General features: G+C 48.5%; 1 protein-coding gene across 3 annotated transcripts; it reads right to left on the reverse strand.

The window, feature by feature from the left end:
- Positions 1-2044: 2044 nt before the first annotated feature.
- On the reverse strand, positions 2045-25898 carry chmp7 (charged multivesicular body protein 7). 3 transcript variants are annotated; one of them, XR_007958365.1, is made up of 11 exons: positions 25372-25898; positions 21926-22097; positions 15773-15958; positions 15538-15671; positions 9591-9639; positions 8993-9112; positions 6865-6963; positions 5152-5212; positions 4305-4481; positions 3167-3285; positions 2056-2319 (listed from the first exon to the last, which is right to left on the reverse strand). XR_007958365.1 is itself a non-coding variant. In XM_052040859.1 (10 exons), exons 1-10 carry the CDS (start codon positions 25632-25634, stop codon positions 3233-3235), a joined length of 1314 nt encoding a protein of 437 aa, XP_051896819.1. In that variant the 5' UTR covers positions 25635-25897; the 3' UTR covers positions 2045-3232. The 3 variants fall into 3 exon arrangements, 1 of the variants encoding a protein (XP_051896819.1); XR_007958364.1 differs by having other exon boundaries at positions 3075-3285; positions 25372-25897; XM_052040859.1 differs by having other exon boundaries at positions 2045-3285; positions 25372-25897.

Below are 25898 nucleotides of genomic sequence, written 5' to 3' on the forward strand. Positions count from 1 at the left end.
CTTTTTGTACCGTTACTACAGAATGCATAAAGTGTCAACAAAAATGTTCACTCCAAACGAAAGGACCTGTAGCTGCGCAGCTGGTGTCTAACAACAGGGAAAGTGGGGGGGAGGTATAGTGCAGTGGGTGACTGCACCACGCCGCAGGCAGTGAGGAGAGGGGCTGATCTTTAACAAACAAGAAGTTGTTGTGCAACTTAAGAGCAGAGAGAAACACAAATCCGAGAGTCCAACATCTGAACATTATACTTAAAAAGAATCGTTAACGTAACACAGAAAACATTGCAAAAGAGAATTAACAAAACTCGATGCCAAAGCACGAGGGAGTGGGGGGTGGTGGTGAAGAGAAAGGACCGGGGCAGAGAACAGATGGCAGGAGGGAATGAGACAACACAGGTGCTGCAGAGAGGGGGAGTGATGTAGGGGCGATGGATGCTCTGCTTTTGTAACTTACCAGCTACAGATCTACCAATCACTTTTGGTTTATGGTTTGAAAATTAAATGTTGTTAGTAATTTTGCCTTATGAAGTGCTCATGAAGTACAGGGGAAACCAGCCTGCCCTTCTCAGCTGCCCAGTGAGAACATGGTTCCCCTTCCTGTGATACCCACACCCACTGAGCAAAAACCCAGCAATGATGTTATATCGAAAACAGAAAATACTGGAAACTGTCACTGGGTCAGGCAGCATGTCAACAAAACAGAAGAGCTGGTCATTGACTTCAGGAAAGGGGGCGGTGGACAGCACCTGTCTACATCAATGGTGCTGAGGTTGAGAGGGTTGAGAGCTTCAAGCTCCTGGGAGTGAACATCACCAACAGCCTGTCCTGGTCTAATCACGTAGATGTCATGGCCAAGAAAGCTCATCAGTGCCTCTACTTCCTAGAAAGAAATTGGGTTTGTCCCCTTTGACTCTCACCAACTTTTACCGATGCACCAATAGAAAGCATCCTATCTGGATGTATCACGGCTTGGTACAGCAACTGCTCTGCCCAGGATCGCAAGAAACTGCAGAGAGTTGTGGACACAGCCCAGCACATCACAGACACCAACCTCCCCTCCTTGGACTCTGTCTTTACCTCTTGCCGCCTTGGCGAAGCAGCCGGCATAACCAAAGACCCCACCCACCCGGGTCATTCTCTCTTCTCTCCTCTTCCATCGGGTAGAAGATACAGGAGCCTGAGGGCACGTACCACCAGACTTAAGGACAACTTCTACCCCACTGTGATAAGACTATTCAATGGTTCCCTTATACAATGAGACGGACTATGACCTCATAATCTACCTTGTTGTGACCTTGCACCTTATTGCACTGCACTGCCTCTGCAGCTGTGACACTTTACTCCGTACTGTTATTGATTTTACCTGTACTACATTAATGCACTCTGTACTAACCCAATGTACCTACACTGTGTAATGAATTGATCTGTACGATCGGTATGCAAGACAAGTTTTTCACTGTACCTCAGTACAAGTGACAATAATAAACCAATACCAATACCATCTGTGGAGAGAGAAAGTTTACATTTCAGGTCAAAGAGCCTTCGTCAGAACTGGGAAAGAGAAGATAAGTTTGTGTTAAGTTGCAGAGAGGGTGGGGAGGGGATGAGAAACTCTTGGGTTAGGCAAGGCCCACTTTGCGATGGTGACAAGCTGCGGATGAAGTGAGCTTGTTGATGAGTTAATGAGGGTCGTTAATGAGAGAGAACACAACAGGAAGTGCAAACAGTGAATGTGGAGGGATTGACCAGGTCAGGCCACCTGTAAAACAAACTTTTATATCAGTCACCTTCAATCCCCTTCACCTTTTAGCAATGGCAGCTCTTGTGAAGAGGTTCATTCATCATAAATTAACACTTTTTTTGAAAGAATGATCTGCATCTTGAGAGATTATTCCAATTTTACACCTTGCCTTAGTTTGGGAAGCTCCACTCGATCTTTTATCTTCTTAAATACTGTTCCCAGAGAACTTCTCATTAACACACGACTGTGCTGCTTTCTGAATCCAGCCACTACACTGACACTCCCGAGTCACAAGAGGGAGATAATGGGGAAACTGTACACCTTTATTTTTGTTTATTTCAAACAGACAAAAAAAGGGTTTCTGGACACTGCAGATATTTAGCTAATATATTCTACCATCACATACATTTACAAATGGATTTACACCAAAGACTTTGTACAATTTTCAGGGTTAAATATAAAGCTGGAGCCAGTGGGGGGAGGATAAGCATCTCCCCAGCCGCTCCCGAGGTCTACACACCTCGGCTGTCCTCTCGGGTACCGCTGGGGTTTCTCCACAGTTCACAAACAATTCACAACTGCAAGAAAAGATGAATTGAAAAGTGTAGAGAGATTTGACCAAAATACACCTTCATAATTCTAGCCAGGGTCAATCTGAGGTGGGAGCGACAATGGAAGTAATTTTCTAGGGAAATCTTTCACAGAGGTGACAAGCCCGTTCACAGGATGCAGCAGTAAAGCTCGGTCCTTTCAGACCTCCCCTCAGAGCTGGCTCCCCGCCAGTGTTAATGCTGCGGATTTCCACGGACTTCTCTGACAGCCTTGTTATAGTTGCACTCCCACCAACATCCCGCACACATTGAGCTGGAGGTCCAGCAGCACCTCAGATTCAATGGACTGAACATCCCAAAGACTGGGGCAAGTCTGGTCTGTCAAATGATGCCAGAGTGATAATATCCAGTTGAACATCTGGTCCTTCAACTGCCACAAGGAGATGGTCAGGTCAGTGAAGGATAGCCAATTTCCTTGATTTTCTCTCCTCAATGTTCTCCCAACTGCTATTTAGCAGCAGGGGTGGCAGTGAGAATGTGCAGTGCATCGAGATATCAGATCACTGCAGTCTGGATTGATCAGAGCAACAAGCCCCTTCCCTACCTCCAAAGACCCTTAAACATCATCGATAGTAACAGGCCCCTGACCTGTGACCCACATCTGCTGATGTTGGGCCAAAGTGGTCAGTGTAGAACCAATGACTGAACCTCTCCTGAAGGAGATAGGACCTGAAAAGTTCTCTTCCAAAATTGCTCAAGATCCTTTGGGGGAAAAATCCTACCATTTGTCCCAGGTCCTAGAGCAAACCGGAAAGAATGTAAAAGATTTCTCCAGTATTGACTGCAACAGTTATCTGTGCATCCTGTCACCGACCTCCTGGTTGTCCACGATGAGACGTGTGTGAGGGACCAGTTTGCTCTGTGGACCCAGCAGCAGAGGTTATTGTGCAGGTTCCAGTGACACTGCAGCTTTCCTTGTTTCAACAGTGCGACCTGCAAACAAAGGCACTAACTTCAAGAACTTTAAAATGTAATAGGCAACGCGAATAGATGTTGTGAAACTGTTACTCACTTTTGTCGACTGCTACAGTCCCCAAGAAGTTTATTTAATTTGTGTAATCTGCAAAGTTTACAACACTGGTGGCAACTGTCCCCCTAGTCATGTCTGTACCAGCCAATACCGAGCTGGCAAGCATGATCCCAAAGTCCAGCTCCTGGCCCCTAGACTGGCACGTTGCAATTACTTTTAATACACAATGGAGGATTCCAAATCTGCCACCATCCCAAAGGTAAAAGGGATCCCCGTTCCATCACCGGCAAAGGGGAAGGACACACTTCCACAGAAAGAGAAACAAATAAAACACCTTTTATTAGTGGCGTAAACCAAAGCTAAGTAATGCCATTTCGCTACAGCATTGCCTCAACAGATTCTACTGGGTTTAAGAGGGAGGGAACAGCAGCTATTTCCACAGAGCCAATACCTACAGGAAACAGACACATTCAGTGCAGGCTCTCCTGAGAGCTACAGATAAAAATAAGTACACTGCACATCTCAAACCAAAGCTCTCAATCGGTCATTACCTGGAACAATGAAAACCAACTGCAACAGTTCCTTGCACTGGGACATGCTGGTGATGCTACTCCAGTGGTGTATTGAGAGGCAGCAGCAAATAGCCAGCTAATAAATCACAATCACAATGAATGCATTTTACAGCACTGTGGGAAGAACCAGCAGTGGTAGAAACAAAAGCTATATAGTTGGGAGGTAGAGAGAGAGACTGTAAGGTAACTAAAGAACAAGGAAAAAGAAAATACAGAGACATGGAAAGGGAGATCGATAGGACGCAACCATAATGGCTTGCAGGACCAGTTCGCTTCTGGGACATACCCGAGCAAGGGATCTGAACGTTGCAATTATACAAAGAAGCATGGAAGATCAACAGTGAAAGTCTCCAGAGCTAAAACCGTTCCCCAGCCTTTAGCTGCCCTCCTTCCTCAAAGCACAAGCTCACCTTTGTCAGACAGAGTCAGCTTGCTGAGCTCTGCCTCCAGCTCAGCATCCAGCAGGTCATAACTGGGAGACCCGGAAGGTGGTCCGACTGGTACATCTGGGATCACAGGAGTTTTCTCCGGTGTCTTTTCCAAGAGAGCATTCAACTCAGCTTCCAATTCACTCGTGTCAACATCTCCTGGGCCCGAATGAAAGAAAACAACATTAGTTAGCAGAAGGTCCACACTTCAGGGTTCCCCAGAACTATCAAGATCCAACAGATGCATGTATATTGAACTCAGTAAAGTACTAATGGCTGGCAACCACGCTAATGGCTCAGCTGCCGTCTGATAAACTGTTTTCTTACCCCAAAACAGAGCAAACATCGGTAAGTTTCCACTTCAGGGACCCAGTTCCTTTCTGAAGTATCACCAGATTGGGTAAGAGATGAAGCAGTAAAGCTCCACCTGCTCAGGTCCAAAAACATGCTTCAAACCCCTCAGAGCAGCACTCGGTGCAACACATGAGAGGAAGGCAAGAGGTGGGAGGGGGGAGGTGGGTTGCAGAGGGGAGCAAATCAATGTTACAATCCCAATCAGTAGCATTGAAATCTCTGCTCATCATGACTTGTGGTTGGCTGTAGGTAGGAAAGGTGACCCAGGACCAGTGGAATTGGGAACCACGGAGTCAACCCCTCAGGGAGGATTGAAAAAACCTCAGCCACCAACAGCGAGTTTATAAATGGGAAGAATCAGTTTGTTATTTCTGAATCATTGCTCTGGAACGATTATAGTGAAGAGAAAGATTGTGTCTGGTGTACAGTTAGGTGTACAAGTCAACAAACAGAACTCTACATCACCAAATCTCACCTATTGCATCAATGTTTTCACCAGCAAGAGTCCTGCTTATGTCATCCTGTGTTTCACAGAACTACAAAAAAGAGAGAGAGAGAACGACTGTTATATAACCTCAACGCCCGAATGACAGGCCGACCTTCTCTGGACAATGCCTAAATGACAGCCAGTTATAGTTGCTCAGTCAGTACAACACCAGACCCAATGACAGCCAATCCCAAACGCTCATATTCACATAAGCATGTTTTCTTAAAGCCATCCAGCCCCTTGGGTTTGTGCTGCTCCCGGAGAATTCCAACCCCTCCCTCAGATCACAGGCAGAAATGTCACGGGGTCCCACGGAAACAGGCCCTTTGTCCAACGCCATCCATGCCAACCATGCAGCACCCATCTCAACTCTTCCTATACTGCGACGTGGGCAGAAGCTGGAAGAGCAGATGAAGCCTACGTGGTTAGAGGGAGACACTGCAAACTCCAAACAGACAGCACCAGAGGTCGGGATCAAACCCGCTCACAGGACGGGGGTGGCTGCTGTACTAATGGCATAATGAGAGCCAATTACTTCTGGTCAATGCTGCAGTGGAGTCCAATCCCAACCCCGAGCCACCCCACTGCTGGCTTCAGTGGAATCTCCAAGAATTCCCTATGGATGGACCTTCGGATTATCTACTGATTTACAATTCTAATGTTTTGCTTTCACAGGCTGTGCTTTCGTTCTTTTATCCCATGGGTCCTAGGTTCCACCCCCTTTACTGAAGGAAAATGCAGGAACAATTGTGTCTTCTGTTTGCAGGCGCCCCAGACACTGACCCATTCCCCAGCACATCTACACACACTAGCAACATGCCTACAACCTGCTGAGATATAGTCATGATGCAACACACAATATCTTTTGTTTAGAAAAGTGAGCATATAAGAGACAGACAGCAGATGATTAACTTCTATTTGTTACATAATTTTACAAACTCAACATAATTCGGAGCAGATTTTCTGCTGTAAAGATGGACTGAATGCGTTTCAACCCTGGACAGACAGCTGGCCCTCCAGGGGTTTAACAGGTCGTCAGATGCAGATTAAACCATGAGATCAGGAGGTGGAAAATATTACTGGTGGTGCTTTCTGTACCTTTTTGTTCAGTGACAGAGGGTCTGATCACTTGTGTTTCCACTCTATAGTAAACTGTCCATTTAGTGGTCGACTTACAATGAGCATAAACACTAATATCGCTGGCACAAGACTTGGCTTTCTCTTATTGCTTGTAAACTTGGAAGCAAAATGCCCTCTTCCCCACACCTTTTCTCCCGACTGCATCCTTACCAGGTTAAAGTGCAGACTAACTGCACCACCTTCTTCACCAGGACTCTGGAAACTCTGATCTCATTCAGTTACCTTGTTCTACAATCTACAACGATGCTTTCAAACCGACCCGAATGAACAAGGAACAAACTGCTGGAGGAACTCAGCAGGTCAGGCAGCATCTGTGGAGGGAAGTGGACACTCGTTTCAGGTCGAGACCCTTCATCTGGACTTGTCCATTTCCCTCCACAGATGCTGCCTGACCTGCTGCGTCCCTCCAGCTGTTTGTGTTTTGCTCCAGATTCCAGCATCTGGGGTCTGCTGCACCTCCAACCCCAATGAACGATTTGTCAGATCTCGACCGCTTGTGGCTTGTTCTTCCAGTTGGGGCCCAGATCCAAGGTCCATAATGGAAAACATGAAGCCACTCACCTGTTCAATCTGATCCATCAGGTTCTCAACTTTCTCCACATTAACGTCTTTCATCGACTGCCTCAAAGCTCCGAGCCCTGCCTGATAAGCTTCAACAACCTGGCAAATTGCACAAGAACCAGTAAATTACCTCAACAGTGAAAGAAGACACAATAGACTCTATACTCTGCCCCAGTCCAGCGTCAACCAGCAGTCACTCGTTGTAATTGATATCCAAGAAAGATGAGACATTTACTGGCCTCCCACCCATGCCCTGGATAAAACGGTGGCTAGATTTACTTCGCACAGCACCAGCACCCCACTAATTCCATCACCCCTCCCACCCACCACCTCAGTGTAGGCAATGCAGACCAGAAAGCTCAGCCCCTGACCAACTGAAGATGGTCTTTTGATCTTTTCCAGAGTAGTGACTCTGGGGACTGAAATCCATCTACTTCTCAGTCAAGAAGATGACACGGTTAATTGTGATGTTTTCGTCCAGTGTAAGTAGGGATAGGACAGTAAATCCTGACAAAAAACATCACAACAGATGGCGACTGGGCTGCAGGCCCTTTACGTTGTCTCACTAATTTCAATGAGGTTTTTTGAGGACGTAACTAAGAAGATTGGATGAACACAGGGCGGTAGGTGTTGTTTACCTGGACTTTAATAAGGCATTTGACAAAATCCCACGTGGTAGGACAGTAAGGCATTTGGGGTCCAAGGCAAGCTGGATAATTGGATCCAAAATTGGCTTGGAGATGGGAGGCAGAGGACAGTGGTGGAGGACGTGTTTCTGACCGGAAGTCTGTGACTCGTGGTATACCACGGGAATCAGAGCTGGGACCTTCGTTGTTTGTGATATACTGTATATTAACGACTTGGTTGTGAATGTAGGAGGAATGATTAGCGAGCTTCTAGATGACACAAAAATTGGTAGTAATGTGGATAGTGAGGAAGGTTGGCTAAGGCTACAGCAGGATCCAGAACAGATGGAGAATTGGGTGCAGTGTTGTCGGGATTAAGTTCCATCTGCCAAGTGCGAGGTGATGCATTTTGGGAGGTCAAATAGGGGTAGGACATATACAGTAAATGGTCGGTTGCTAAAGAGTGTTGGTGAACAGAGAGACCTAGGATTCCCTTAGTTCTCTGAAAGTGGCAACATAGGCAGATAGGGAGGCGAAGAAAGCATGTGATATGTTTGCCTTCATAGGTCAGGGAACAGAATATAAAGCTGGGACATTATGTTGCAACTTTACAAAACCACTAGCGTGGAGCACTGTGTGCAGTTCTGGTCACCACACTACAGCAAGGATGTGATTGTGCTGGAAAGAGTGCAGAGGAGATTCACTGGGATGTTGATTGGAGGACTTTACTTATAGGGAGGGAATGGACAGGCTGGGCTTGTTTTCCCTGGAGTGAAGGAGGCTGAAGGGTGACCTGACAGAAGTGCACAAGATTATGAGAGGTATAAATAGGGTAGAGGGGATCTTTCTCCCATGGTAGGGGTATCAAAGAAGGGCACATGTTTAAGGTGAGGGGAAGGAGTTTTAGAGAGGATTTGAGTGAAAAGTTTTTCTTTGATATAGAAAATACAGAAAATCTAGAACACTCTGCCAGAAGGGATGTGAAGGCAGATACAATTACTGTGTTCAACAGGCATTTCGCCAGGCACTTCAATAGGGGAGGCATACAAGTACAGATCTAGTGAACCAAAGGGCCCACTTCTGTGCTGTACAACACAGTGCTGGACACTGTGGTTCTTGGTAATGGAATCCATTCATCACTGAGCTTGTTTCAGCAGTCAGCTCCACTGAAGCCAACACTGCATTGAGAACCCAGAAAATATTGTGAAGAAAAATCAGAAAATCAGCTGGACAAGTAAGACATTGAGGAGGCAGAAAGCATAGACGTTGTCACTGTTGGAGTCCTCTGTATCTCCTGATGCTGTGTGCTGGGACACTCATACTGGGACTGCTCCAGTCACCTTGCTGGGACCTGCTTGATTCTCAGTGTACCCTTGGACGGTAAACACGACGATGGAATGGAGACCACGTTTATCAGACAACACAACAGCATACCATGACCCTTTCGCAGTAGACTGCACGGCCAGAGGGAGATGAGAAAGAATAGCAAAACCTGTCATTACCTTGACGTCAGTCTGGGAGGAGTGGATGCGATCCAGGATAGTCTGAATCGTATCAAGTTTTGCGTGGATGTCTTCCAGTTGTTTATCTGCTCTCTTCCTCATTTTTAGAGATTTCAGTGCCTTAAATGGAAAGAGACACCTAAGCGTGTGCAGTAACCTCAGTATGGCTGGAACAACAACCCTTCCTCCCCCCACACTTCCTCGGTTACCTCAAACACCGGCATCTTTCATCTTGGCTCTGGGACTCAGCACTCTACCCTCTGGTTTCTCCGCTGTCCGATCAGGGGTCACATGATGATACTACTATGGAGAGGGTATGGGGAGAGGGGCCGGGGAGAGGGGAGGTTGGTGTATGGCACAATGCATGCATGGTTTGATCTGACATGCTGCTAAGATTTCCGATTTCCACCCACCTGAGATAGTCGGATCTGCACCAGATCCAATCACAATGTAACTGCAAGCCAAAGCATCCCAGACCAACAGGGGCAATGGTAACCACTGCAACCTATTCTTACATCTGCACAGTAATGTTGGGAGCAGCAGCAAAGCAACTTTAATGGCAGAATCAACTAAAGAGAGCAACACATTCCTCACTCACCAAGTTCTTCTTACCGGTCCTTAAATGCTTCCTTGCATCCTCCTTGTGACTAGAAAGAAAAGTATATTTTTGAACAAATGGATGATTTATGGCTTATTTCTTCTTTAAACAGAAACAATGCTTTCTTTCCCCTTCTCTTTATTCTACTGCAGGGAGGGAGTGGAGTGGGGTTTGACCCCTGCATCGTCTGAGGGAGGAGGCGCACTGAACAAGAGGCTCAGTCCATCTCAGTGGGAAAGGAGCAATTCAGCTGAGCTCCCACTCTGACCTTTGTTTAATAACATCAGCTGGGAAATGCAAGAGAAGGAAACCTGCTTGTCTACAACCCAAAGTAAAATACCGGAGACGATCGGTCCTTTCTGAAATTGCACCTTAGAAAACTGACGACGCAGCCAAGTTTCAGGCCCACCCTCCGCCTGCAGAGATCCACTCTCTCATGATCTTTGTGTTGCCTTCTCTATTTCTAACTCCTCTCCAGTGTCAGTTTAAATAAGGATTTCTGGCTACGTATTACAGCAGAGACTGCAACAGTTTGGCTCCTTCATTAAGGGACACATTTCTCTCAGCAGAAGGAAGTGGGCAACTCCAACAGGCAAAGCTGGCAGAATTAGGGAACCCTGGTTGACAAGGGATATTGAGGCTCTCGTCAGGAAAAAACAAGGAGGCATAGGCAGCTGGGATCAAACGAATCCCTTGAGGAGTGCAATGGATGTAAGAGTACACTTAAGAAGGAAGTAAGGAGAACAAAAAGAGAATATGAAATATCCTTGGCATAAAAGACAAAGAAGAACTCTACGAGATTCTATAAGTATATTAAGAGCAGAAGGGCAAGGATCAGTGTGGTTGTCTATGTGTGGAGCCATGGGAGATGGGGGAGGTCTTAAGTGAATATTTCTCATCTGTATTTACCATGGAGAAGGTCATGGACACTAGTGAGTTCAGGGCAGAGAACAGTGATGTCCTGAAACATAATGACATTAACAAAAGAGGTGTTGATGATCTTCAGGTGTATAAAGGTGGATAAATCCCTGAGGTCTGACCAAGTGTATTCTAGGATGTTGTGGGAAGCCAGGGAAGAAATTGCTGGGCCCTGGCAGAGATTGTTGTATCTTCCTTAGCCACGGGCGAGGTACCAGAAGACTGGAGGGTGGCTCATGTTGTGCCTTTATTTAAGAAGGGCTGCAGCGACAAGTCTCGGAACTACAGGCCGGTGAGTCTGACATCAGTGGTGGGAACGTTAATGGAGGGGATTCTGATACAGGATCTACCAGCATTTGGGAAGGAAGGTCTGATAAGGGAGTCAGCACAGTTTTGTGTGTGGAAAATCGCGTCTCACAAATTAGATCCAGTTTTTTTTTGAAGAGGTGACCAAGGGGATTGACGAGGGCAAGCTGGTAGATATCGTCTATTTGGACTTTAGCAAGGCTTTTGACAAAGTCCTATGTGGTGGGAGTGTCTGGAAGGTTAGGTCACATGGGATCTAGCCAATTGGATACAATGTTGATTTGGTGGTAGGAGGCAGAGGGTGGAGGGTTGCTTTTGAGATTGGAGACCTGTGACCAATGGTGTGCCGCAGGGATCACTGCTGGGTCCTCTGTTGTTTGTCAGCTACATTTGGATGAGAACATAGGTGGTATAATTAGTAAGTTTGCAGATGACACCAAAATTGGTGGCATAGTGGACAGTGAAGAAAGTCATCTAATGTTACAAGATCAACTAGGAAAGTGGGCCAAGGGAGGGCAGACGCACGAGTGCAAAGTGATGCATTTTGGGATATTAAACCAGGGCAGGACTTATACAGTGAATGACAGGGCCCTGGGGAGTGTTGTGGAGAGACCTCAGGGTACAAATACGTAGTTCCCTGAAACTGGCGACACGGGTGGACAAGGTGGTGAAGGAGGCGTTTGGCACGCTGGCCTTCATCGGACGGAGCAGTGAGTACAGGAGTTGGGACGTCATGTTGCAGCTGTACAAAATGTTGGTGAGAGCGCAGTTGTGCAGTCCTGGTACCACAGGAAGGACATGATTAAGCTAGAGAGAGGGCACAAAAGAGATTCACAAGGAAGTTGCCGGGACTGGAGGGCTTGAGTTATAAGGAGAGACCGGATAGGCTGAGACTCTTTTCCCTGGAGCAAAGGAGGCTGAGGGGCGACCATATAGAGGTTTATAAGATCATAAGGTGAATGATCACAGTCTTTTCCCTAGGGTCAGGGAGTCTAAAACTAGAGGACACAGGTTTAAAGTGAGAGGGGAAAGATTTAAAGGGAACGTGAGGGGCAAGTTTTTACATAGAGGGTGGTGGGTATATGGAACGAGCTGCCAGAGGAAGTGGCAGAGGCAGGTACAATTACAATGTTTAAAAGACATTTGGCAAGTTCATGGATAGGAAATGTTTTAGAGGGATATAGACCCACTGCAGACAAATGGGAACAACTCAGAAAGTCACATTGGTCAGCATGGACGAGTTGGGCTGAAGGGCCTGTTTCTGTGCTGTGTATTTGGAGGATGAAGTAAAATGAAGACTTGGATGAACTTTGGGCATTTTGAGGTGAGAGGCAAGTGAGCAGGGCAGTCAGTCTCATTAGGTGAAAGGATACCTGGAACACAATATTAGTTCTGGATAAGGAGAAGACTGGTCCTTGGTTGAAAGTACGGAATTGGGAGAAGGCTAATTACAACGATAGGCAGGAACTGGGGAAAGTAGACTGGGAGAAGAGATAGTCTTGTGAGGATGAGAAGCAAGGATGGCATGGTTGGTGAACCTTGGATGACAAGAGACATTGTAGATTTAGTCTAAAAGAAAACAAAGTATATGTAAGATTTAGTAAGATGAAATTGGACAAGGCTGTTGAGAAATATAAAGGAAGCAAGGGAAAACATACTGAAGGAATTAGGACGGCTAAAAGGGGCCATGAAACATCCTTGGCAAGTAGGGTTAAGGAAAGTCCCAAGGCATTTTATATGCATATTAGCAGCAAGAGGGTAGCTAGGGAAAGGGCAAGTCCACTCAAGGACAGAGGAAGCAATTTGTGCCAAGGTCCTTAATGAGCACTTCACATCAGTATTCACCAAGAAGGTTATGGATGATGGTGAGAACAGGAGAAGTATGTTGATATTCCAGGGAATGTCAATATTAGGAAGGAGAGGAGTTGGGTGCCTATGTCCCCGGGGTCTGATGGGATCTTTCTCAGGATACAGAGAGAGCGAGAGAGAGCGAGAGAGAGAGCGAGAGAGAGCGAGAGAGAGCGAGAGAGAGCGAGAGAGAGAGAGCGCGAGAGAGCGCGAGAGAGCGCGAGAGAGCGCGAGAGAGCGAGAGAGAGCGAGAGAGAGCGAGAGAGAGAGAGAGAGAGAGAGAGAGAGACAAGGGAGGAGATTGCTGGGGCCTTGACAGAGATCTTTGTATCCTCTTTAGCCATGGGTAAGGTCCCAGAATACTGGGGAAAAGCCAGTGTTGTTCCTTTGTTTAAGAAGGGCAATAGACATAAACCAGGATATTATAGGCCGGTGAGCCTTACATCATTGGTAAGGAAATTACTGGAGAAGATTCTTAGGGACAGGATTTACTCACATTTGGAAATGCATGTTCTTATTAGGGAAAGTCAGCATGGCTTTGTGTGGGGAGGTCCTACCTCACAAATTTGATTGAGTGTTTGAGGAAGTGACCAAGGTGACTGATGAGGGTGGGCAGCAGATGTCCTCCACATGGACTTTATTAAGGCATTTGACAAGGTCCCTCATGATGGGCTGATCCAGCAGATTAAGTCACATGGGATCCACGGGGAGTTACAAAATTGGCTTGGTCATAGGAGACAGAGGATAGTGGTGGCGGGGTGTTATTCTGACCAGAGGTCTGTGACCAGTGGTGTTCTGCAGGGATTAGTCCTGGGACTCGTTTGCAGACAACTTGAAAATTATGGAGCTGTGCATGGTGCAGAAGGTTGTCAAATGATAACAGCAGGATAAGGATCTGTTGGAAATTTGGGTAGATAATCAGCAGATGGAGCTTATTCCAGACAAGGGTGAGGTGTTGCCGTGTAAACGTAGGAGGAAAGTACACAGTAAGTGGCAGAACCCTTAGGGGCATTTATGTACAGAGGGACTTTGAGGTGCAAGACCATGGCTCCCCGAAAGTGGTCATACGCCTTCTGTACCACATATGGATAGGGTGGTACAGAAGGCGTATGGCATACTTGCCTTAATGGGTCGGGCATTGAGTAGAAAGGTAGGGAAGTCATGCTGCAGTTGTATAAGCCTTTGGTTAGGTCACATTTGGAGTATTGTCTGCAGATCTAGTCACAGCATTAAAGGAAGATTGTGGAGGCTTTGGAGAGGGTGCAAAATTGGTTCACCAGGCTGGATACAAGAGTATGAGCTACAAGGTGGATAACCTTGGATTGTTTTAGAAAATAGAACTGTACAAAACAGGAGCAGGCCCTTCAGCCCAAGTATGTGCCAAGTATGACGCCAAATTAAACTAATCTCATCTACCTGCACAAGATCCATATCCCTCCATTCTCTGCATTTTAATATGGACAAAAAGCTTCTTGAACGCCTCTATCCTATCTGCTTCACTACTACCCCAGCAGCATGTTCCAGGCACATACCACTCTGTGTGTAAAATATTGCCCCACACATCCCCTTTAAACTTCCCCCCTCTCACCTTACAGCTGTGCCCTCTGGTATTCAACATTTCTACCCTGTGAAAAGATTCTGGATACCTACCCCGTCTATGCCTCTCATGATTTTATGAACTTCTATCAGGTCTCCCCTCAGCATCTGAGAAAACAACCCAAATGCTCTCCTTAAAGCACGTGCCCTCTAATCCAGGCAGCATCCTGGTAAATCGCTTCTGAACCCTCTCCAAAGCCTCCACATCCTTCCTGTAATGCAGTCACCAGAACTGCACACAGTACTCCAAATGCGGCCGAACCAAAGTTTTATACAGCTGCAACATGACTTGCCAACTTTTATACCCAATGTGGCAACGGATGAAGTACATTTGTATGCCGTACACCTTCTTTACCACCCTATTCACTTAAGTTGACACTTTCAGGGAGCTCCGGACTTGGACCCCAGGATCCCTCTGTACATCAATGATGTTAAGGGTCCTGCCATTTACTGTGTACTTTCCCTTTACATTTGATCTCCCAAAGTGCAGCACCTCACACTCGGATTAAGCTCCGTCTGCCATTTTTCCGCCCGTACCTGTAACTGATCTGTACTCCGCTGCATCCTCCGACAACCTTCTTCACTGTCTGCAACTCCACCAATTTTTGTGTCGTCTGCAAACTTACCAATCAATCCATCTACATTTTCATCCAAGTCAGTATATACAGTATATCACACACAACAGAGGTTCCAGCACTGATCCCTGTGGAACACCACTGGTCACAGATTTCCAGCCAGAATAACACCACTCCACCACCAGCCTGTCTCCTCTATGGGCAAGCCAATTCTGAATCCCTGGAGCATCAGAGGCTGAGTGGCGACCTGATATTGATTTATGAGGGGCATGGATATGTTAGACAGTCAGAATCTTTCTCGCCCAGGGTAGAAATGTCGATACTAGAGGGCACAGCTTTGAGGTGAAAGGGGGAAAGTTTAAAGGAGATGTGCGAGTCAGGTTTTCATTTACACAGAGCAGTGGGTGCCTGGAACATGCTGCCAGGGGAGGTGGTAGAAGCAGATACGGTAGTAACATTTAAGAGGTATTTAAACAGACACACGAAAAGGCAGGGAATGGAGGGAGACGGACCGTGGGCAGGCAGATGGAATTCGTTAGATTGGCGTCGTGGTCGGCACAGACATGGTGGGCCGAAGGGCCTGTTCCGTGTAACAAACTAGTTCTGAATTTGCACTGTGCCCAAAATACATCTCTGGATTGAAAAATAACATCTCTGACTAAGCAGCACAGCGGGAGTGATGGATTTATTTTTTTCTGCCATACCGTTCGGCCTCCTGGGAAAGTGCTTCTGCTTTCTGTGATAACATCTTCTCACAATTCACCAGATGGTACACCCCAACATCAACCTCAGTCACTGCCAAAGCTTTGCTGTTGGCAGGGTGGATGAACTTCACAATCTGTGTGGCAGGTGAAAGAGACGCACTGAGTTTGAACCATCGCAACCAATCCCAGCAAAACCGTTCTAATCAGCAGTGAGTCTAGCTGTCGAAGCAGTTACCTTATCGCCCTCAAGTTCAGCAACTGTGACTTTCTTTTCTTTCTGGAGCTGCAGCAGACACAGACAGAACGTCTTCTCGTCCTCGCACACACTCTGACACACTTGCTGCAGTGTGGTGAAAGCTGCCACAGGATGTGACTTGTCCAGGAAATTCCGGCAAAGTTTCAACACATCAGCTGCTTTTTCCTAGAGAAAGGGCACAGTGCATAATGATCAGGGTTCTTCTGTAGTGGCTGCAGCTGGGGTTTGGGAAGTGGCAGGAGATGAGAAACATTGCACATAAAATTACATTACATGCGGAAAGGCTACTGAAAGCAACTCCACAGGTAGCCCACCACCTGGTGCTGACTGTTATGGTCCCGCAGTACAAACTTGTACAGGCGTGAGTACCCACTGTCCTTCACGACAACAGGAACTCAGGCTGCACAGTGCTGGAGCTTTCACTGTGACCAGCAACCACTGCTGTTACCACAGAGAAATCTCTGGGCTGGGGAGGTCTGTGCAGCCGGACAAAGCGAGGGGAAGAGCGTGGCTCCTGTCTCATCCAACGGGAGGGGGGTGAATGATCGCAGTGTCCAGGTGGTCTGTCCACACAGGGAGCAGCCTCAGCAACAGCCCACCCTCACTGGACCTGCCAGGGTGCAGCCCCACATCTCAGAGGTGAGGGGCCGCATTGTTCACCCCGTCCTACTCAACCCCAATCCCCACCGCCAGCCTCTACACAGCCCACACCAAGCCACCTGGTGATAAGATCACTTCAACCAATTCCAGTGCAGCACAGCAGTGAGTGAGCCAGTTTCCCCACATATAATGCTCCTTGGTAACAATTCCAGTGTGCCATTGTGTTTTCTCCCTCCCCATAAAGATTCTTTATAGTCCTACATAGGATGGAGAAGGGATGGGGTCCAGCAACACAAGTTTAGGGAGCTAGGTAGCCACTTAAAGAGCAGGACGTCAAAGGTTGTAATCTCTGGATTGCTTCCAATGCCACGAGCTAGTGAGTGTAGGAATAGAAGGATGGGTCAGATGAATGTGTGGCCGCAGGCGTGGTGCAAAGGGAGGGGGTTTTGGTTCCTGGATCACTGGGACTGTTTCTGGGGAAGGTGGGACAGGTTGCCCCTTAACCAGAGTGGGACCAACATCCTTGCTGGGAGGTTCACTAGTTGGGCGAGGTTTAAACTTAGTTGGCAGGGGAAGGGTGCTCAGAGTAGTTGTTCAAATGGAGAGGTACAGTCACCTGGTGGAGAAATAGTTAAAAGTCCTGTAGGCTGAACAAGCAGGTAAATGCACATCGGGGAAAACAAAGGTAAATTAGTGCAAGGAGTTTAACTGGTAAAGTCGACGAACTCAAAGCTTTAACTAACACCGGAGTCTATGATGTTGTTGCCATCACTGGATATAGTTGAAGGACGGGCAGGACTGGGAACTCAGTATCCCGGGGGGGGGGGGGGGGAAGAATTTTCAGGTGAGATGGGGGGGTGGGGAAGTAAAAGGGGAGGAGGTATTGCAATGATAGTCAAAGATTGCATTACTTTAGTATTGAGAATGGATATGCTGCAAGGCTCCTCAAACGAGGCCACAAGGGTACAGACTAGGAGCAAAGAAGGGTGTCATCACTTTGCTGGGGGTGTATTACAGACGTCCCAACAGTCAACAGAAGGTAGAGGAACTGATATGTAGGCAGATATCAGAGAGATGCGATAAAAATAGCTATCGTATTGGGGGATTTCAATTTCCCAAATACTAACTGGAATTGCCTCAGTGCAAAAGGGTCAGAGGGGGTATATTTTTGAGCTGTGTCCAGGAGACTTTTTGACACAGTTTGTAGAAAGACCGACGAGGGAAGGAGCATCACTGGACCTTGCCTTGGGGAAAGCAGCCAGTCAGGTGGAGGGAGTGTCAGTGGGGAGGATACCTTGGAGACAGTGACCATAACTAATCCCATATAGCAGCACATGGTCTGTGCTTATGCGATTCAAGTGCTCATCTAGATATTATTTCAAATTCAGGTTGAGTTATTGTCATCATTTTGTATGTAGCCATCAGGTATCCCCTCAGCCTTTTCCACTCCAGGGAAAGCAAACCCAGCCTATTCAGTCTCCAGGGGTTATGGGAAAAGATAGGGATGGAACAGGGATAAACATCTTAGATTGCAGGAAGTAACATTTCACTAAAATAAGGCAGGACCTGACAAAAGTAGACTGGGAGCAAAGCAAAGGGGTTCACGAAATATACTGTACACCCGAATCCTGTCTGCCAGTGCATTGCGCAAAAGAATAACCAGGGAAAGAGTAGGTCCATTAGGACAGCAGGGGCAACCTGTGCATGGAGCCAGAGGTACAGGTGAGGTCGTAAGTGAATACTTTTCATCAGTACTCACAAAGGAAACGGACTTTGTAGTTGGAGGATTCAGTGAAGGGGGAGGTGGAAGTCCAGTGCAGGGCTCCATAAATAAAGGGGGGGGGGGGAAAGAGGGTAGTTGATGCCCGAGCACGCTTAAAGGTGGATAAATCCCAGGGCCGGATGAGATTTATCCCAGGCTGCGATGGGAGGCAAGGGAAGAGATTGCTGGGGCACTGGCTGACACGCTGGACACGCGACATACCAGATGACTGGAGGATGACAAACGTGGCCCCCCCCCACTCCTTTCAAGAAGGGCAGCAGGGAAGAGTCTAGTAATTACAGATCCGTGAGCCTAACCTCAGGGGGAGGGAGGTAACTGGAAAAAACTCTGAGGGACAGGATTAATGATCACTTGGAAAGACAAGGATTGATCTGAGATACCCATGGCTTTTTCCAGGGTAGTTCCTGTCTGAAATTTTTTTGAAGAGGTAACAAAGTGTATTGTTGAGGGCAGCGCAATAGGAGTAGTTACATGGGCTTCAGTGAGGCTTTTAACAAGGTCCCACATGGGAGACTGGTCCAAAAAGTTAGGGCCCATGGGATCCAGGACAATTTGGATCCAAAACTGACTTGGCAATAGTAGACAGAGGGTGGAGGGTTGTGTTGTAATTAGATACCTGTGACTAGTGGTGTTCCGCAGGGATTGGTGCTTAATATACCTGCATGATTTGAACGTGGATGTAGCTGACACGATCAGCAAGTTTGTAGATGACACCAAGATCAGTGGAGTTGTGTGGTAGTTTCATAGGCTACAGGGTGATGTCGATGTGTTAATGAAATGGGCTGAGAAATGGCAGATGGAGTTTAAGTGATGTGATAAGTCGAGTTTATTGTCATGTGCACAAGTACAGTGAGGTACAGTACAACAAAAACTTGCTTGCAGCAGCATCACAGGCACATAGGTACAGACAACACAGAACATAATTTATACACAACTTATACATACAATTTTACCATACAGTGAAAAAAAAGACCTTGGTGCAAGTAAAAACAACACAAACAAATCCATGGTAGTGCAAGAGAAGCTCCAAAGTGTTCCGTTGCTGAGGTTTAGGGTTGTAGAGGCAGGTTTAATCCTTATAAATGTGAGGTGATGGATTTTCTGAGTACTAATGAAACTGGGACATACACCATGAACGGCAGGATCCCAGGGAGCATTGAGGAACGGAAGACCTCAGTGTGCAAGACCAAAGATCCTTGAAGGTGACAGTGCAGGTGGATAACGTGGTTAAGAAGCCATATGGCATGCTGGCCTTCATTAGTCGGGGCATTGAATACAGAAGCAGAGATTATGGTCCAACTTTATAAAACATTGGTCTTAGCTCGGTTGGAGTAGTGTACAGGTCTGCTCACCACAGGGAAGAGGTGACTGCACTGGGGGGCACAGAGGAGGTTCACCAGGATGTTGCCTGGCATGGAGTATTTCAGATACGAGGTGAGACAGGAGAGGTCAGTTCTTTTTTTCCTGGATCAGAAGAGGATAAAAGGGGACATGATTGAGGCATTTAAAATGATGAGGGATTTAGATAGGGCAAGACTGCAGGACACTTTCCACCCCATATCAGTAGTAGATAGAATGAGGTAATGGGGAATTGATTTGAAGAGAACCTAAGGAGGACCTTCCTCACCCGGAGAGTGGGGAGTACCTGGAACACACTGCCCAAGAGAGTGGTGGAAGCTGGGTCACTGACTGCATTCAAGAAGTGTCTAGATGAGCACTTCAGTCACCTAGGCTGCAGGACAAGTGCTGGGAGATGGGGCTAACACAGATCGGTGCCCACTGGTCAGCATGGATGTGATGAGCTGAATGGCCTGTTGCCATGCTGTATGACTCTGTGACTAAATATGTAATACACTACCAACATCTCATTCACAGAACAAGACACATCCAGGCATTCACTGACAAGATTTACATTACAGCAGTGTGACAGTCCCTGAACGATACCTCTAATGGGCTTTCACAGTGGTTCCAGCCCCAGAGTGCAGTGGTTGGGCAACCCTATCTGTGGCCTTTCTCAACTGCAAGCCTCAACAGTGTGCAACAGATCGCAACAGTTCCTTGCACTGGAGGAGCAGGAAGATTTGGGAGGACCAAAGTGCATCTTTCACCTAATTGACCATCTTTCAGCAGCAGTTCAAGTTTTATTCACCTAGGAGAAGGATGTGGAGGATAGTGAGAGCAGTGTGGGGTGTGTTCATGTGCTACAGCATTTTGAGGTAAAGAAGGAGGGGGTGTTGGGTCGCTTGAAGAATGTTAAGATGGATACGTCCACAGGAGCTGATGGGATAGAACATAGAACAATTACAGCACAATTCAGGCCCTTCGGCCCACAAAGCTGTGCTGAACGTGTCCCTGCCCTAGAAATGACTAGGCTTACCCATAGCCCTTTATCTTACTCAGCTCCATGTACCTATCCAACAGCCTCGTGAAAGACCCTGTCGTATCCGCCTCCACCACCGTTGCCGGCAGCCCATTCCACACACTCACCACTCTCTGAGTAAAAAACTTACCCCTGACATCTCCTCTGTACCTACTCCCCAGCACCTTAAACCTATGTCCTCTTGTGGCCACCAATTCAGCCCTGGGGGAAAAGCCTCTGACTATCTACCCTATCAATACCTCTCATCATTTTATACACCTCTATCAGGTCCCCCCTCATTCTCCGTCACTCCAAGGAGAAAAGGCCGAGTTCCCTCAACCTGCTTTCATAAGGCATGCTCCGCATTCCAGGCAGCATCCTTGTAAATCTCCTCTGCACCCTCTCTATGGCTTCCACATCTTTCCTGTAGTGATGTGACCAGAACTGAGCACAGTACTCCAAGTGGGGTCTGAACAGGGACCTAAATAGCTGCAACAATACCTCCCGGCTCCTAAATTCAATTCCCCGATTGATGAAGGACAATACACCATATGCCTTCTTAACCACAGAGTCAACCTGCGCCACCGCTTTGAGCGTCCTATGGACTCGGACCCCAAGATCCCTCTGATCCTCCACACTGCCAAGAGTCCTACCATTAAGACTATATTCCGCCAACATATTTGACCTACCAAAATGGTGATCTGGGTTGAACCGCATCTGCCACTTCTCAGCCCAACTTTGCATCCTATCTATGTCCCTCTGTAACCTCTGACAGCCCTCCAAATTATCCACAACACCCCCAACCTGTGGATATACCCCAGGTTATTGAGAAAGACAAGAGGTGAGATTGCTGGCGCCTTGACCAAGATCTTCGTGTCCTCTCTAGCCAAAGGTGAGGTACCGGAGGACTGGTGAGTAGCTAATGTTGTTGCTTTGTTCAAGAAGGAAAGTAGGGATAATCCTGGAAACTTTAGACCAAAGTCTCACATCGGTGGTAGGGAAGCTATTGGAGAGGATTCTGAGGGATAGGATTTATGCGCATTTGGAAAACCATGGCCTAATTAGGGACAGTCAGCATGGCTTTGTGTGGGGCACGTCACGTCTCAATAACTTAATTGAGTTTTGAGGAGGTAACCAAGGTTATCAATGAAGGTAGAGCTGTGGATGTTTTCTGCATGGATTTTAGTAAGGCATTCAATGAGGTTCCTCTTGGTAGGTTGATCCAGAAGATTAAAATGCCTGGGATGCACAGTGATTTGGCCCTTTGGATTCAGAATTGGCTTGCCCATAGAAGACAGAGGGTAGTGGTAGTTACAAGTTAACAGACATAACAAAGAGAGCTCCACATTCCTGCACTCTTTATACTGAAGAATACACATAATTGTCTCACCTTTATTCGGTCAACAATAACAAACGATTCATCAGGTGAAACCGTATTGTTTCCCAGAAAAGAGGAGAGTGTCCACTTTAGGGGCTTGATCAGGAACAGCCCCACACCCCATGCCAGCCAGCCAGCATCAACACTTGCCGCAAAGCTCGACTCCTTTTGAATCAGCCCTCGTCTTAGCAGAGAAAAGAAATTGGACAAGAGTTAGAAAACCACACAAGGGGGTGGGAGAGGTGGACTGAGCAGAGCCTTCGAGGTCTGTGGGCTGGGGGTGTATGGACAGCCAAGGTGTCGGGGGAAAGGCAGGAACAAAGGGGCAGGGTAAATTTTGGAGGCTTTGGACGGGATTCTGCAGAGGTCAATTGGGTGAGACTGTTGTCAGGTAAAGAGACATCAGGGACAGCATGTTCCTGTTAGGGTGAAAGGCTACACTGGAAAGTTTGGGGAACCTTGACTGACAAGAGATGTTGAGGCTTTGGTCAGGAAAAAGTAGGCAAACATCAGGTTTCGGCAATCGGGAACAAGTGAATCCCTCCGTGACTATAGGAAGTGGAGTACATGTAAGAGGGAAATCAGGAGGGCAAAAAGATGGTACGAGATGGATCTGACAGGTTAGATTAAGGAAAATTGCAAGATTCTACAGGTATATTAAAAGAGAAAGGGTGCCTAGGGAGCGATTAGGTCCCCGTAAAGATCAACATGTGTGGAGCCACAGGAGACGGGAGCAATTTTCAATGAATATTTCTCATCAGTTTTTTTTTACTGTGGAGAATATCATGGAAGCTAAGGAATTGAGGTAAGTGAGTTGTGATGTCTTCAACCACATACAAATTACCAATGAGAAGGTATTAAAGTGGATAAATGCCCAGAGCCTAACCAGGTGCATCTTCATTCCTTGTGGAAAGCTAGGGAAAAAATTACAGAGGCCTTTGCATAGATATTTGCATCATCTTAGCCATGGGTGAAGTTCTGGAAGACTGGAGGGTGGCTAATGTTGTACCATTATTTAAGAGTAGCAAAGGTAAGTCAGGGAACCTGACATCAGTGGTGGGTAAATTACTGGTGGGAATTCTGAGGGACAGGACCTAGCAGCATTTGGATAGACTAGAATCAATTAGGGATAGTCAGCACGGCTTTGTATGTGGGAAATTGAGTCTGACAAATCTCTTAGTTTTTTTTTGAAGTAACCAAGAAGATTGATAATGGCAGGGCAGTGGACGGTATCTATATGGACTTTAGCAAGACCTTTGACAAGATCCCACATAGAAGGCTGGAAGGTCCGATCACAAGGGTTCCAGGAAGCCAAGTACGTAATTGGCGATGGTAGGAAGCAGAGGGTAACGGTAGAAGGTTGATTCTAGCCTGTGACTAGTGGTGTGCCACAGGGGTCAGTGCTGGGACCTTTATTGTTCATTATTTAAATAAACGATTTGGATAAGAATGTACAAGGCATGGTCAGTAAGTTTGCAGATGACACCAAAATAGGTGGTGGTGTAAACAGTGAAGAACGTTATTCAAAAGTCACAGGGGAATCTTGACCAGCTAAGTAAGTGGGCCCAGGACTGACAAATGATGCTCAATCCAGACAAGTGCGAGGTGTTGCATTCTGGGAAGTCAAACCAGGGTAGGACTTTCACAGTGAATGGTAGGGCCGTGGGGAGTGCTGTACTCCTAGCTCCCTCTGTTTGGCAAGTACATAGCTCCCTGAAAGTGGCATCACAGGTAGACATGGTGGTGAAGAACGCTTTTGGCACGCTGGCCTTCATCACTCAGGGCACTGAGTACAGAAGTTGGAATGTTATGTTGCAGTCTTACAAGAAGTTATTGAGCTGCACCCAGAGCGTTGTGTTCAGTTTTGGTTACCCTGTTATAGGAAAGATGTCATTCAGCTGGAAAGAGCGTAAAGAGGATTTACAAGAATGTTGCCAGGACTCAGGCCCGAGTTATGAGGAGAGGTTGGGCAGGGTAGGACTTCCTTGGAGCATTGGAGACTGAGGGGTGACCTTTATAGAGAGGTACAAAATCATGAGGGACATGAAATTATGGAAATGAGGGTAGTAGTGAAGTTATGGAATTCTTTGCCACGTACAGCTGTGGAGGCCCGATCATTGGAGGCGTTTAAGGAGGAGATAGATAGGTATCTAATTAGTCAAGCTATCAAGGGATGTGGGGATAAGGCCGGAGACTGGGGCTAGATAGGAATAGTTTTAGTTTAGCTCATAGAGCAGCCTTGATGGGCCGAATAGCCTACTTCTGCTCCTTTGTCCTGTGATCTTGTGACATAGGTAGGATGCATGGTCTTTTTTCCTAGGGTTGGGGAATGAAAAACTATAAAGCAGAAGTTTAAGGTGAGAGGCGAAAGATTTAAAAAGGACCTGAGAGGCAACTTCTTCATGCAGAGGGTGATGCATATATGGAACGAGCTGCCAGAGGAAGTGGTTGGGGCAGGTATCTTAAAACTGTCTAAACGCACTTTGTACAGGTACATGGATAGGAGAGGGATATGGGCCAAAGGTGGGCAAATGGGACTAGTTTAGATGGGGCAGCAGGGGCGAGGGGGATGTGGGTGAGGGGGACCCAGGGGGAGGGGGAGGGGATGTGGGGGGGCGGGACCCGGGGGCAGCGGAGGGAGGGGGAGGGGATGTGTGGGGGGGGGGGACCGGGGGGCAGCGGGGGGGAGGGGGAGGGGATGTGGGGGGGGCGGGACCCGGGGGCAGCGGGGGGATGTGTGGGGGGGGACCGGGGGGCAGCGGGGGGAGGGGATGTGGGGGGGAGGGGGGGAGGGGGGGAGGGGGGGAGGGGATGTGGGGGGGCGGGACCCGGGGGCAGCGGGGGGGATGTGTGGGGGGGGACCGGGGGGCAGCGGGGGGAGGGGATGTGGGGGGGAGGGGGGGAGGGGATGTGGGGGGGAGGAACCGGGGGGCAGCGGGGGGAGGGGATGTGGGGGGGGGGGGACCCGGGGGCAGCGGGAGGGGATGTGTGGGGGGGGGACCGGGGGGCAGCGGGGGGAGGGGGAGGGGATGTGGGGGGGCGGGACCCGGGGGCAGCGGGGGGAGGGGGAGGGGATGTGGGGGGGCGGGACCCGGGGGCAGCGGGGGGAGGGGGAGGGGATGCGTGGGGGGGGGACCGGGGGGCAGCGGGGGGAGGGGATGTGGGGGGGGAGGGGATGTGGGGGGGGGGAACCGGGGGGCAGCGGGGGGAGGGGATGTGGGGGGGCGGGGCAGTGGGAGGGGGAGCGGGACCCGGGGCAGTGGGAGGGGAGGGGGATGTGTGGGGGGGGGGGGACGCGGGGGCAGCGGGATGTGGGGGGGCGGGACCCGGGGGCAGCGGGGGGAGGGGGATGTGTGTGGGGTGGGGGGGGGGAGAACCCGGGGCAGGGGCGGGACCCGGGGGTAGCGGGACCACCCCGACCCCCTGAGCCGGGGCGGCTGCCGGGCGCCGCCCCTCACCTGGCCATGTCCTGCAGCACGGTGCCGAGGCCGAGCGGCGCCGAGCCCTTCCTCTGGAACCAGACGCCCAGCTCCCGCGGGGTGAAGCCGACGCGGCCCCGCCGACCCGCCGCCTCCAGCACCAGCTCCGTCCAGAAGCCCAGCTTACTGTCCCAGTCCGAGCAGTTCACCTCGCGGTTCAGCTTGAAGGCTGAGAAAAGGAAGGCCATGCGCTCGTCGTCGCCCCAGTCCGGGCAGATCTCCTCCATCGTCGGCTCCGACATCGCGCCGCATCGGGTGATAATTGAGACCCAGGCTTGGCTGCTCCAACCAGGCCTTTCCTGTCGATCAATTTGATGGACATCCCTCCTGACCAATCAGTGACGCTTTCCGCCCAGCCAACCAGCGTCTAGAGGGCGGGGCTTGGGTTAAGCGGCAGGGGGCAGCATTGAGCAGGGGTCCTGACTGCAGCGCTGTTCCTCCACTGTCTCTGCAACCCTCCAGCTCCACTGCAAGGATCAGTGCCCCTGCCAAACCCCAGCACTGAG

This window comes from Pristis pectinata, chromosome 29 (genome assembly GCF_009764475.1).
Source record: "Pristis pectinata isolate sPriPec2 chromosome 29, sPriPec2.1.pri, whole genome shotgun sequence".
In the NCBI taxonomy this organism is placed as follows: domain Eukaryota; kingdom Metazoa; phylum Chordata; class Chondrichthyes; order Rhinopristiformes; family Pristidae; genus Pristis; species Pristis pectinata.

Excerpts from the sequence above, each read along its gene's own strand:
- chmp7 (XM_052040859.1), bottom strand. The coding sequence starts at position 25,634 with ATGTCGGAGCCGACGATGGAGGAGATCTGCCCGGACTGGGGCGACGAC. Across the intron at positions 5,213-6,864 it reads TGATGGATCAGATTGAACAG|TTCTGTGAAACACAGGATGA; the intron begins GTGAGTGGCTTC and ends TCTTTTTTGTAG. Across the intron at positions 4,482-5,151 it reads TGAAAACATTGATGCAATAG|GAGATGTTGACACGAGTGAA; the intron begins GTGAGATTTGGT and ends ATTCGGGCCCAG.